The 11,572-nt window shown below is 39.0% G+C and overlaps 2 protein-coding genes across 2 annotated transcripts; one reads left to right on the top strand and one right to left on the bottom strand.

The window, feature by feature from the left end:
• Positions 1-1,163: 1,163 nt before the first annotated feature.
• borcs6 (BLOC-1 related complex subunit 6) lies at positions 1,164-5,213 on the top strand. The gene is made up of 6 exons (XM_057356319.1): positions 1,164-1,245; positions 1,966-2,420; positions 2,541-3,030; positions 3,194-3,357; positions 4,015-4,098; positions 4,176-5,213. Exons 2-6 carry the CDS (start codon positions 1,977-1,979, stop codon positions 4,299-4,301), a joined length of 1,308 nt encoding a protein of 435 aa, XP_057212302.1. The 5' UTR covers positions 1,164-1,245; positions 1,966-1,976; the 3' UTR covers positions 4,302-5,213.
• Positions 5,214-6,221: 1,008 nt separating this feature from the next.
• On the bottom strand, positions 6,222-10,265 carry si:dkey-72l14.3 (Glyco_hydro_56 domain-containing protein). The gene is given in 5 exon segments (XM_057356312.1): positions 6,222-7,077; positions 7,156-7,245; positions 7,340-7,735; positions 7,850-8,428; positions 10,049-10,265. Coding segments are annotated over 4 exon segments (1,542 nt in total). The 5' UTR covers positions 8,372-8,428; positions 10,049-10,265; the 3' UTR covers positions 6,222-6,543.
• Positions 10,266-11,572: the final 1,307 nt, after the last annotated feature.

Raw genomic sequence — 11,572 nt, 5'->3', positions numbered from 1 at the left:
ATTCCAAAAAGAATTCCAAAGCTTTTGCTTTTGCGGATGCAGATTATTTTATGTCATTCCACAGCTCTAGATTTCATCCATCAGTTTTTTCTTAAGTCTGCACTGTTTAGATGAGTAACTAGTGTGATTTACTTGACCAATGACATCGACTAAGGGGCGGGGCTTGTGTTTATGAAGGCTCTTAAAGAGGAGTCGATTCCTTTAATGGAATCGATTCCCAGCCCTATGGGAAATGTCCCCACTGTAACAGACAGGTGAACATTCACGAACGTGTCAAAAGTTTACAGCAACAAAATAATTATAAGTTTATGCCGTGAACCTCGCATACTTTTAAGAATTAAGCGTTTAGTCGATCGTGATGAATTCTTATAGCAACCGTTGTAAACACGACAGCGCGCATCAGACTTGACAAAAAACTGATATTGTAACTGAAATATTCCGCATTGATGGTTAAAAGCAAATGGTTTGTTTGCCATACTATGCAGATATAATAGATAAATCCACACATACAACAAATCATATAAATATCATATAAATATTTTTGTTCAGACGGACTGTAAAACAGACCTTCCTCTCTTACTCTCTACAGATGAGATCAATGTGCGCGTGCAGAAAGGTGCATGTATAAAGCACAGTCTTGTAATATTTCTAAACTTGGACGTCTTAAAGCTGTTAAAGATAGACAGGAGTCGTTCAACACCTGTCGGCACTATAGCATACTTGCATTTTACATTAAATGGGAAGACGAAAAAAAGTAGCAACAATAAAACATGTATATTAGATATTAGAAAGTAAAGAAAAAAGATTTAGCTCACTAGGGATTTGTCTGTCATTAACACTTACAACATACTCACAGTATTCTTTATAAATACTTAGATATTTGTATTGCATGAAACGTTTCTTGAATCGAACAGGCCTAGTTACGACTGCTGCATTCGTGCGGCGGTGTCTAGCACCTCTTGTGGTGAAATTTGTATACTGCACGTCTTTGTCTGAGTGTGGCCATCGAATATACCCCGTGTTTGTATTTTTTTTATTTTTAGACGATTTTGCGAATTTATATTTAAATTTAGCGCATAAATCTAACACAATAATTCATTATATATATATTTTTCGAATCTGTTCAATGAGATTTATTGTTGTCTGTTTTGCGGAACTATAACGTCAACGTTGTGGTTCCGTACGGAAAATATTTAGTGCGGACACAGTTTCCTGGCAACCTTCATCCTGGAAGAAGAGCTGCAGGTAAATATTTAACTTCTTAAACGCTCATGCTCATCGTAAGTCACTGGCAGGTCACAAATCGTCCAAAACTATTCGGTAACGGTCGTAAACCGGCTTGTTTTGGCAGATATATTGTCAAAAAACTGCGGATCCAGAGGCCTGTTACACCAAAGCTAAATCTTATCGCAAAGCTAACGTCAATTGACACATTTCGCTTCCCTGAACCTGTTTTTTTTCTTTAATGCTATTAGCTGGCTTATATGCTCGTGAAATGATGTAGAGAATGTGGCAGATTTGGGATTTTATGTCATTATTCACACAGGCTGTAGCTCAGCTGTCTGATGATTTCAGCGTCATATGATTTTAATTCCTCTTTTGTGAAAGACCCATAAATCAACACCCTGATGATGTCATCACATTAAATGTCTTACTGGTGACCGTACAATTAAACTGTTATAATTTCATAACATGATCAGTCAGTACATACATGTTGATTCTTTGTTTACATGTGCGACAGTCGATCATGACAAGTGTGTTTTGTGTTGAGGATCCGCAACAGTGTACTAAATAAACCAATCTTGCAGATATTACGTAAATACTTTATAGGCTATTTAATATGGAAATAATTTGTCAATAGTACATTTTCATGTTGCCTTGTTGCAGCTAAATCACAGCTTTTTAGGTTTTTTTTGTACTGACTTACTTCTATATGGATAATAATTATGAATTTCTCTTTAATAGCGGGTGGAGGGATGAGCCACTCTCCTGTGATCGGTCAAGATGTGCAGGCAGCAAGCAACGGAGTGGACACCTCTGAACCTTCGAAGGGCCCTGATTGGTCAGGACCTCATGGCTTCACTCACCAGGGGTTAAAGTTCAGTGATGAGGCTGATTTTATAGGGCATGATACTCACAAGGGGACACTCGTATTGTCAGAGACTCTCAAACAAATACCTTGCCACATGGACTCGGTATGCAAAGAAACGCACACAGTTCACTCAGAGACGGCACCCATAGATGAGTCTCCAAACATGACATGCACACAATCCTCTGAGACAGAGCTAACGCAAGCCCGCTCTAAAAGAGAACTGGAAGAATGGAGAGGAGGGGAGGAGGAGACAAAAAATGGTAATGGAGAGGTTAACATCAACAAGAGAGAGATAAAGCAAAGGAAAGAGACTTGTATCTCTGTGCAGGTAAATGTCACAATAAATGCATGCCTTACTGTGTTTCTATGCCTTGAGTTGAAGTGCTTGACTTGTGTGCTTGTATTATATTTTTGATAAATTTTTTGTATTATTTTTTTACTATTTAAGCAGGTTGAAGCACTCTCAACAGAACACCCTTCTACTTGTTCTGAAACCAATGAACGGTCAAATCCTGATTCATCCTCTTTCCAGGATAAAGTCCAACCAACTACTTCTGTTTCCCCTGATGAGGCCCCTCCCCTTGTTCCAGCCCCTCCCCCTGATCAGACCACACACCCTCTATTACAAAACATTGATGATTCACCGTGCCCAGCTCATGTAATGGCAGAAGTGCGTGTGCGGTCTGTGCCAGAGCGGGATCGTGTTGTGCGTGGCATGCAGGACAGTAAGAGCCTGGATGAGATCAGTGGGGCTTGTGGAGGTGGGGCAAGAGGAGGCGGGACTAGAGGTGGTCAGGCGGAGGGACGCAGAGCAACCATATCTAGTGCCCTGGAACTGGAAGGAACTGTCAGTCATGATGGAGATCTTACACACTTCATTGCCACAAACCTTGAACAGAAGATTAAAATGAGTTCGCGTCTGAGTCTGGACACGGATTGTGAGTATATGACATGTTTGATGGGGATAAAGGAGTTTATTGGTAAAAGATTTTAATAGTGAATTGCTTGATCACAAAATCTTGTGGCCTTAGCGTGTGTCTTGGATCTGTTAAACTTTTTTGTATTTGCAATATTTGTTCTGTGTGTATGTGACTCCTGTAGCGGACTGTTCGGGGCCGATTGTACGTGGACGTGGCTCTTCGCGTCGGCCGGCTGATATTCCGCCCATTGACCCGTCAGTACTAGTGGACCTGCATAATCATACACAAGATGTGGCCCAGAGTGTAGAACTGATGCTGCGAAGCCTCAACGGAACCATACAGAATGTAAGAAATACTTAGTGTACTCAAGACACACATATGCTGGCACCAAAATGTTTTTGGAAACCTAAACATTTCTTTATCTTCACGATACAATTATCATCATACATTTAGTAAAAAAAAGTGTCCTACATTAAGAGACTGTATAGTATATCATTAAAAAGTATAGGGTCACTATTCTAAAATGTTTCTCTTGACCTTACAAATCTTTTGATTTTAAAGGCATGTGCCTAAATGTCTGAAATTTTGTGAAATAATAATTGTTCAAACAAAGAAACTATATAAAATATTGTTGAAATGAACAACTTTTACTGAATAATGACGAAAAGCAGTTAATTAGAGTTTAAAATGTCTTAAATATTGTTTAAAAAGCATCTCAAGGTAAGACCTGAAGAAGTTGGCCGATAAACTGCCAGGAGAATATTTCTACAAATTTTAATCAAAAGGTAGATTAAAGGAAGATAGAATATAACAAGTCTTGTACTTTTTTATCATAACCTAATTCCTATGGTTGCATTTGTGTTTTTATAGTTTTGGTGAGTTCCTAATATTTGGTAAAAATATTATTAAGTGACCCTAAACTTTGACCCATATATCACCCATCACTGCTACATGTATTTGCACATATTGGTAAAAATACAAGTAAAGTCTCTGTCTCACCAGATGACTGCACTAAGTGTGGGTTATATCCAGACGTATAGAGACTCAGTGGACAGTTTGGGAGAGTCTGTGGACATGAGTATAAAGGTGAGAGTTGGCCTTTCAGAAATGTTTTTTTGTTTGTTTAACAAATGTATTTAATCTGTGTTTGTATGTGGTTGCAGGGAATGTACACACTCATGGCTCGGTGTGAGGAGCTGGATCGCTCCATGCAACCTATTCATACTCTAGCTGCTCAGATCAGGGACATCAAACGAACCCTCGATGCCCTTGAAACCATCTGCAAGTAACTTGCTGCAGACCGCACCCATAGCCAAGAGAAAACTCCACCCCTTTGGAGAGAAGCTGTGGCTCCGCCCTCCGCAGTCATTCTGCTAAATAACGTGCAATGGAATGATTTTGCTAATTCTAATGTGTCCTAGCAATGCTCTGCAAGTGATCGTCTCCTTTGAGACAGACAGCTTTCTTCTTCACCCTTTTCATTGGAGATCACATCTGTAAGCACCTCCTTCTGTTGTGGCTCCTCCCCTCTAGAGCCTTTGCCTGGGAAAACAGCGTTAAGTCCTTCCTGTTACTTACACCGTCCAACACCCTCCGTGTCACCACAGAACAGACTGTCATTGGGCAGCAATAATCAGATTGGTGTTATTATTGCCCTGTTTGTGGAGTGCGTGTGTCTAGCTGGGTGTTTTGACAGATTGTGTCAGTTTCCCCTGTAAAGACCTCAAAAATAACACAGAGTAGAAGTGTGTGTAAGACCAGTTTTTGCCAGGATGAAAACGGGAAGCCATGCTCTGTGGACACCTGTTCCTCATGGATGTCTGTGTTTCTGCAGGACGGATGCCATGCATCCCAGATTTCATAGCGACCATTATTAAGTTCCAACTTGTTGTATAGGCTCGCCTAGGAATTGTAGGCCCTTGACTGATGTGCGGAGAGTTTTGACAAATGTCATAAGATGCATTAAATGTTTTGTCATATGGAAGTGTTTGTCATAAAACATCTCTCAATTAATAGACGAAGGAGATGGGAGAATAAAAAACGGGATTTCTTTTCTGAATGGTGAAACTATTTGAACTTTACCTGCTTGAACTGTCCTGTCTTGCTAAAAACTAAAACTCTGATATGTCGAACAATCTGTGATTGATGTTTATTTTAAATTATATCAACTAAAATAAATTTGCTAGAATGATGTATGCGAATTTTTGTGATAGTTTGTGGTTCTGCTCAGTACATGTTTTTACAAAATCTTTTTTTGAGAAAGATATCCTGATAGGATTCAATTACACTGTTTTATTCCGTCACCCTTTCTAGTCATTGAAGAATATGAGCACACTTGAATATACATGTGAGGGCATAGTTTTTTTCCTGTGGGTGCTTGTATATGTTATGTAATTTACCTAAAGCCCACCAGTCATATCGCTAAATATTTGTAAAGGCTTTATATTTCCAATATGTTTTCATTATGGAAGTTGGCCCTGTTTGCACGAGCGCTTAACTCATCTGCATTCAGTTTCTGCTAGGATTAAGCGTAAACTTGCCTGGTTTCTGTCTTGTTAAAATGTAAGAGACAAAATGAAGACTAAACATTTGATAAGATTATATTTTAGGCAGGTGGAGGCGAGTTATTGCCCAGTCGGGCTGCAGTCAGGACATCATGTGGATGTGCTATCTCTGTTTCGGTCAAACACCTTATGCATGTTTGACATTGTAGCTCGTGCAGGTTTACGCGTGTGATGAGCATATATATACACATTGTTTGCTCATGTCTGGGTTTGCAATTTGTTTAAACCCTTTCATTCGAGCTACTTATATTGCAACATTCTTCAAGAATTCATCTTTAAGAGGATGTGATGGAATTGATCTTCACTGAATTCAAAATAAATCTGCTTGTGGGGCTTAAAGAGTTGAGGTACATTAAAGTTATAGTTTACCCAAAAATGGACTAACCCTTATTCCATTCAAACCGGTGTGACTTTCTTTTTTCTGCAGAGCACAAAAGAAGATATTAAGAATGTTGGTAACCAAACAACACTGACCTCAGACTTTTATTGCATAGACACAACGGGCATTTTCTCAAAACATCATTTGTGTTTCACAGGTTTTTAGATGAATCAGGGTGAAAAAATGATGACATATGGTTATAGCCTTCAAGTCAGTTGATGGTTAAAATGGTTTAAGTTTTTCACAGAAAAAAATCTTACACTAAATCTGTAAAATTATTTATTCGGTACGTAGCTAGTCTGTGTTTTGACAGAGCCTAGAATTTGTTTTATACAATAAGAAGGTAGTTCATTTAGCTATGAAATGCCAAACAACATATTGGTCACTTGAGAGTGTTTAAGTTTCATGTAAAGATTCTGATTCAGATCTGCTCATATGTTCAGACGTGACTCATTTAAATTATGTAAATTATGTATCTTTGAAATAAATCACTCTTCTTCCTTTGGGAATCTCTAACAAAAAGCTTTTTGCAATGAACAAGTCATCACCCAAAGTCAAGGCCAACAGGGGTTAACAAAACTCCCATCATCACACTCCGGTTCCAGACACATCTAACATAATGAAGTTGACGAGAATCACCGAGGAGAGAAGCACGACAGGTATATTGAGTGCACAGCTTCCACTGTCCATCATTAGTTTAGTAGGCACTACTGTAACTGAAGCTGTGGTGACCACCGTGCTTTCACTCTGGCTTATCCTACTAATGGTCTTTGCTGTAGGTAATGTTATTTTTCGTCCTTTTTCCACCACGCCATCTGACTCCTGATCTGCAGCGGCACCTTCCAACGCCTCGAACCACTGGCAGCGAAAGTCCTTCCTCCAAATGTTTATAAAAGCAGCAGGAAGTTCTCCAGTTGCTCGGACGCCTTCGGCCCCATTTGGCACAAGCAGGAAGTGGGGTGAAGGAAGATGAAGGTAGGTGCGTTCCTCTTTTTTCTTGCGCACACAGCGTCCGCGCCCCTGACACAGCGAGACTCCGCAGAGACGGGAGGCAGTGGTGACGTTGACAGCGTAAGGGCCGAGGATCTCACGAATGTATAGGCCAAACTCTGAGCAGGATTTCTGTTGAAGACACATAAATGAAATTCACAATAATCATAAGAACAATAGAAAGAACAGTCAAGAATGAAGTCAAGATACCTGTGTTTTAATTGCTAAGGCTCTTTCCCATATAATGACTCCAGATGCACCCATGGCAGCACTCTCTCCTATAGTATTCACTATGTCAATCTAATATACGTACAAACAAAAAATAATAATAATTTCAGGTTAAACTGAATAACAATGAGCTTTATTTAACTCACACTTGGCCTATGTTTGTTACCTCTGACAGAAAGTTGCTAGTGGAAATGTATGAAGTCTTGACCAATGGAAACACTGGAAGATCAAAAGTGGTCCCTGCGAGTGCCGCCACACGCAACGCTTCTCTTATCTGATTGGTTGCGTAAAGCCACGCCCCCTTGCTTCCCTCTGGCAGCTTCTCCAGTGAGAGGATTGGGTAAAGAGCACCACTTTGTTTCCAGAGCCACATCAGCTCATCATTAAGAGCCATTTCTGCCGCGGGACAGCGTCCTGTGTAATTGGCTAGCGCTATCTGGGCGGAGTCAAAGTTATAACAGTTGGGAAAAGGGGTCATGCCCCATAATCTCTATGGGCGCAGTCTCTTCACCTGTTGTAGCGTATCCATCAGTATGGACTGGGCTGCTGCTTCAAATTCAACCTGACAGGAAATGACATCATAATCCATAATATAATCAATGTAACAGACAGCATAAAAGATAACATTCTTGTACAGACTGGTCCAGAAACACTTCTGGTTTGTGATTGTCATTACCTGAGCCCACCTTTCCACCTCCTCTGCGCCCCAGTCTGGAAAAAATCCCCTGAGAAGTGCCCTTGACTCCACAAGGTACTTTGTTTTACTACCCCTATTCCTATTCCACTGTGGTGCCCACTCCTGCCAGCACAGCACCCCCAGACCAGGTGCTCCTGCCTGGGGTAGCGTGGCTGTCAGATCCCCCGCCACCCTCTGGAGGTGAAGGTCAAGGCTGGTGTGTTGCGGTAGGCCACCGTTAACAGAACGATCCTGTGCGGTGAAATACGGAAAAAGGCCCAGTGTGTCCTCGTAAAAAATCGCCACACGGCCTTCCCACTCCATCCCAAATCCTGCTGGGTCCGGTCGACCCAAACAGTCTTTATCCGGGACCCCCCACAGCACTAGGAAAGGCTGGCCAGCGAGAAAAGGGGCCCGGGCAGGACCGCAGACGCACGCTGGGGTGAGGAGATAGATACAGATGAGCAGAGGAGAACAGAAGAGGAAGAGTTTGGAAATGAACATGTATTTTCTACCAGCCATGGAGCTGAGATAAAGAGGCGTCAAGGTCCCTCATCCGTGAAATCACAGGAGAAACACCTTAGAGGGTAAGAATGACAGAGGAAAAGAAAAGAGAGAGAAACATAAAACAAACAAGATGCATGTTTTGACTGTAATTTCAATGATTTTTGTTTTATTAAATATTTGTGTCCTAATACATGCAATAGCCTACAAATTATAAAATAATCAAGACACATGAGAATTGTTATGACACAACAACCTTGCATAAATTAACCATGTTTTTGGTAGGTTGATTAATATTTGTATTACCATAGTTTGAATACAAATACAATGGTTATATGGTGGTTTGTAACTGTAGTAAATTTGGTTACTTTGGTTTAACTAAGCTTTCGAATCACTCTTGCTATTTATTTATATCATTCGCCATCGTGAAATCCAACACACCTAAAGAGAGACACTTTAGGATATTTCATCAGTAATGAGATTAATTAGTGCTGATCAAAATCAGCGGTAATTACAAACCTGCTGTTCATTGGCTTCGCCACAAGAGGGCGCCAGAGCGTCAAACAACCTGCACCCAAGAACACGGCACAATTTATGGATTTTACGACCGATTGCAATATAATATGGATTTCAAAGACCGAAATGTTAAAGTAAATCTTATTTTTACGTATTTCAATTAACTAATTACTATTTTTTTACCTGTAATTCAGTTTTAGGAAACTGTATATTTAATGTCGTTTCAGACACCTTCAAAATAGTATCATTATGTCGTATTAGCATAGCCTTATTATCGTGTTAGTTTATATTTTGGTTTCCCACCTACTAGTTTCTATTTATTTTCTCCGTAGACTGTAAAACACAACATCTAGTCCCGTTTAAATTAACTAATTTATAGCAGTCATACTAATTTAACATATCTCTATAGTAAAACTATAGTCAGCAGCACAAATTTAGCTACTATGTTCTCCTCACAGTACCGTTACGAAACAAAATATATGGTGAATATAATGGATAATCATAAAATAGTTCAAAACATTAAATATAATAAAATACATTTCCATATTGGAAAAAAGTTAGTATAGTTCTCAATATCTGAATGCATTGAATATACTTTTAAATATATACTAAATAATTTATTATCTTGACAGCATATATAAAGGAAAATATTTTCTTTGTGTATGAGTAACAATATTTTAACCATGGTTTTTGTTATACATATGGTAATTTATCTATCAAAAACACCATATACACCTGTACTATAATAAAACCATGGCTAATTTTCCCAAGGGAAGGACTTATGCTTAAGTTAAACAATACAATCTTTCTCAGAATAGGCTATCTTAACCTGAAAGAAAGCTAGTTTATCATTCTCATACACTGAAAAATATTTTTGTTTCTCATTCAGTTGTAAAGTTGGCAACGTCAAAGCAATCATTTGTTGTTGGTGTGATAGTTTTAGGGCACTTTCTGCTTTCAAAGAGGCAGTGAAAAAATGACATGGCTTTTCTAGTGCGACATCTCAGTTTTTCTAGTTGATAACCGATATTATTGGAAACAGACTAGTCCTTTTTAGTCTAGTTTCCCTGATTAGGTCAAGAGGTTTTCAGCTAGTGAGATATATACACTTTATGTACAGTTTATATACAGACAGTATAAGCTTTTTAGGGGATGGAAATGAAGCAGTGAGTTACTCACCTGTGCATTCGCAGATCAGGTGTGTGTACCTGGAACCCCAGGTCAAAGATTCCAGAGGGAAAGGTCAAGGTGAAGAGGGTAAGTAAGACAGCTTTTCTGGATGATAAAGAATAAGAAATTAGCTCATCTGTGTTGGTTTGAGCATTCAGGTGTCCTGGTTCTGTACAGGAAGCCACAAAATGAAGTGACCCAACCATGAGAGATGAGATGTCCTGAAAATAAGATGGATAAAGTGGCAGAAGGAGGAAAGACAGAAGAAACCAAACTACCTCACCTTCACCAGGGTAATCTTTTAGTAAGCAGGGTCACTACCGACCATGATAATCACATGATCAGACTGACCGTAATCTCTTAATCCTGTTCCAAACACACCTACACACTCACAAAAATATAACACCTTAACTGCACACACATATTCCTCTATATCCAGACATTTGTTGAAAATCACAAACATGCAAGTATAACAGTAACCTACATTTACTTTGAATCATTGTATTTACTTACATTGTTTGTGAGTTGTTTTTTGTTGCTGGTGTTTTCTTGAGCCATACAGTTCAACATCTGACAAACTCATAAATCTTAAAGTGCTGTCACACTGAACATTTTGTTGCTTGAATGACTCTTTCATGCATTCTGTATACATAACAATTCACACACTGTATCAAAATGTCCTTGTCTTTCTTATCTGTTGTTTATTCAGCCTTTATATATTTTCTGCCGTCCTTCATTTTTTCTCTCATCTCTGAAAATTGTCATCTGTCACTTTACTCAACTCAACTCAACTCAACTCAACTTTATTTATATAGCGCTTTTACAATTTTCATTGTTACAAAGCAGCTGTACATGAGACACATTGACTACAAGCAAAACAATCAAAGTTGTACCTGCAAAAACAAGAAAAGGTTGAAAACACAGAAGACAGACACACCCACATACAAAACACTCCACACACACAACACGCACCAACACACACAGACACAGAGACACACACACACACGGATGCGCACGCACACACACACACACACACACACACACACACACACACACACACACACACACACACACACGCACGCACGCACGCACGCACACACACACACACACACACACACACACACACACACACACACACACACAGTTCAGATATATACAGTTCAGTTCAGTCAATAAATAAATGTGTATATATATATATATATATATATATATGTATGTTTATTTTTGCATTTTACCATTATTACTGTAAAACAGTCATAAGTAATAGGTCTATTTGTATATTGTCATCAAGTAACCATGGTAATTTATATTATTTTAAGATAATTTTATTTTAAAAAGACAGGATGTTTCCAGAAAGGATGATTTTGTAAATGGATTTATAATATTTTATTCCTGTTATGTCCATAAGATGTTGGGTGGTAGATGTATGTGCTTTATGGTAAAAAAAACTGTTTGTCCCACTAAATGGTCCTAAAATAGGCTTTCTTTTTCTAATTGAAAGGAATTAGATCATGATGTATTTTGCATAATTTC

This window comes from Triplophysa rosa, linkage group LG17 (assembly GCF_024868665.1).
Source record: "Triplophysa rosa linkage group LG17, Trosa_1v2, whole genome shotgun sequence".
Taxonomy (NCBI): Eukaryota; Metazoa; Chordata; class Actinopteri; order Cypriniformes; family Nemacheilidae; genus Triplophysa; species Triplophysa rosa.
Note: the sequence above shows the minus strand (reverse complement) of the source record. Positions and strands in the feature narration are given on the sequence as shown.

Excerpts from the sequence above, each read along its gene's own strand:
- borcs6 (XM_057356319.1), top strand. The coding sequence starts at position 1,977 with ATGAGCCACTCTCCTGTGATCGGTCAAGATGTGCAGGCAGCAAGCAAC. Across the intron at positions 2,421-2,540 it reads AGACTTGTATCTCTGTGCAG|CAGGTTGAAGCACTCTCAAC; the intron begins GTAAATGTCACA and ends TTACTATTTAAG. Across the intron at positions 3,031-3,193 it reads TCTGAGTCTGGACACGGATT|CGGACTGTTCGGGGCCGATT; the intron begins GTGAGTATATGA and ends TGACTCCTGTAG.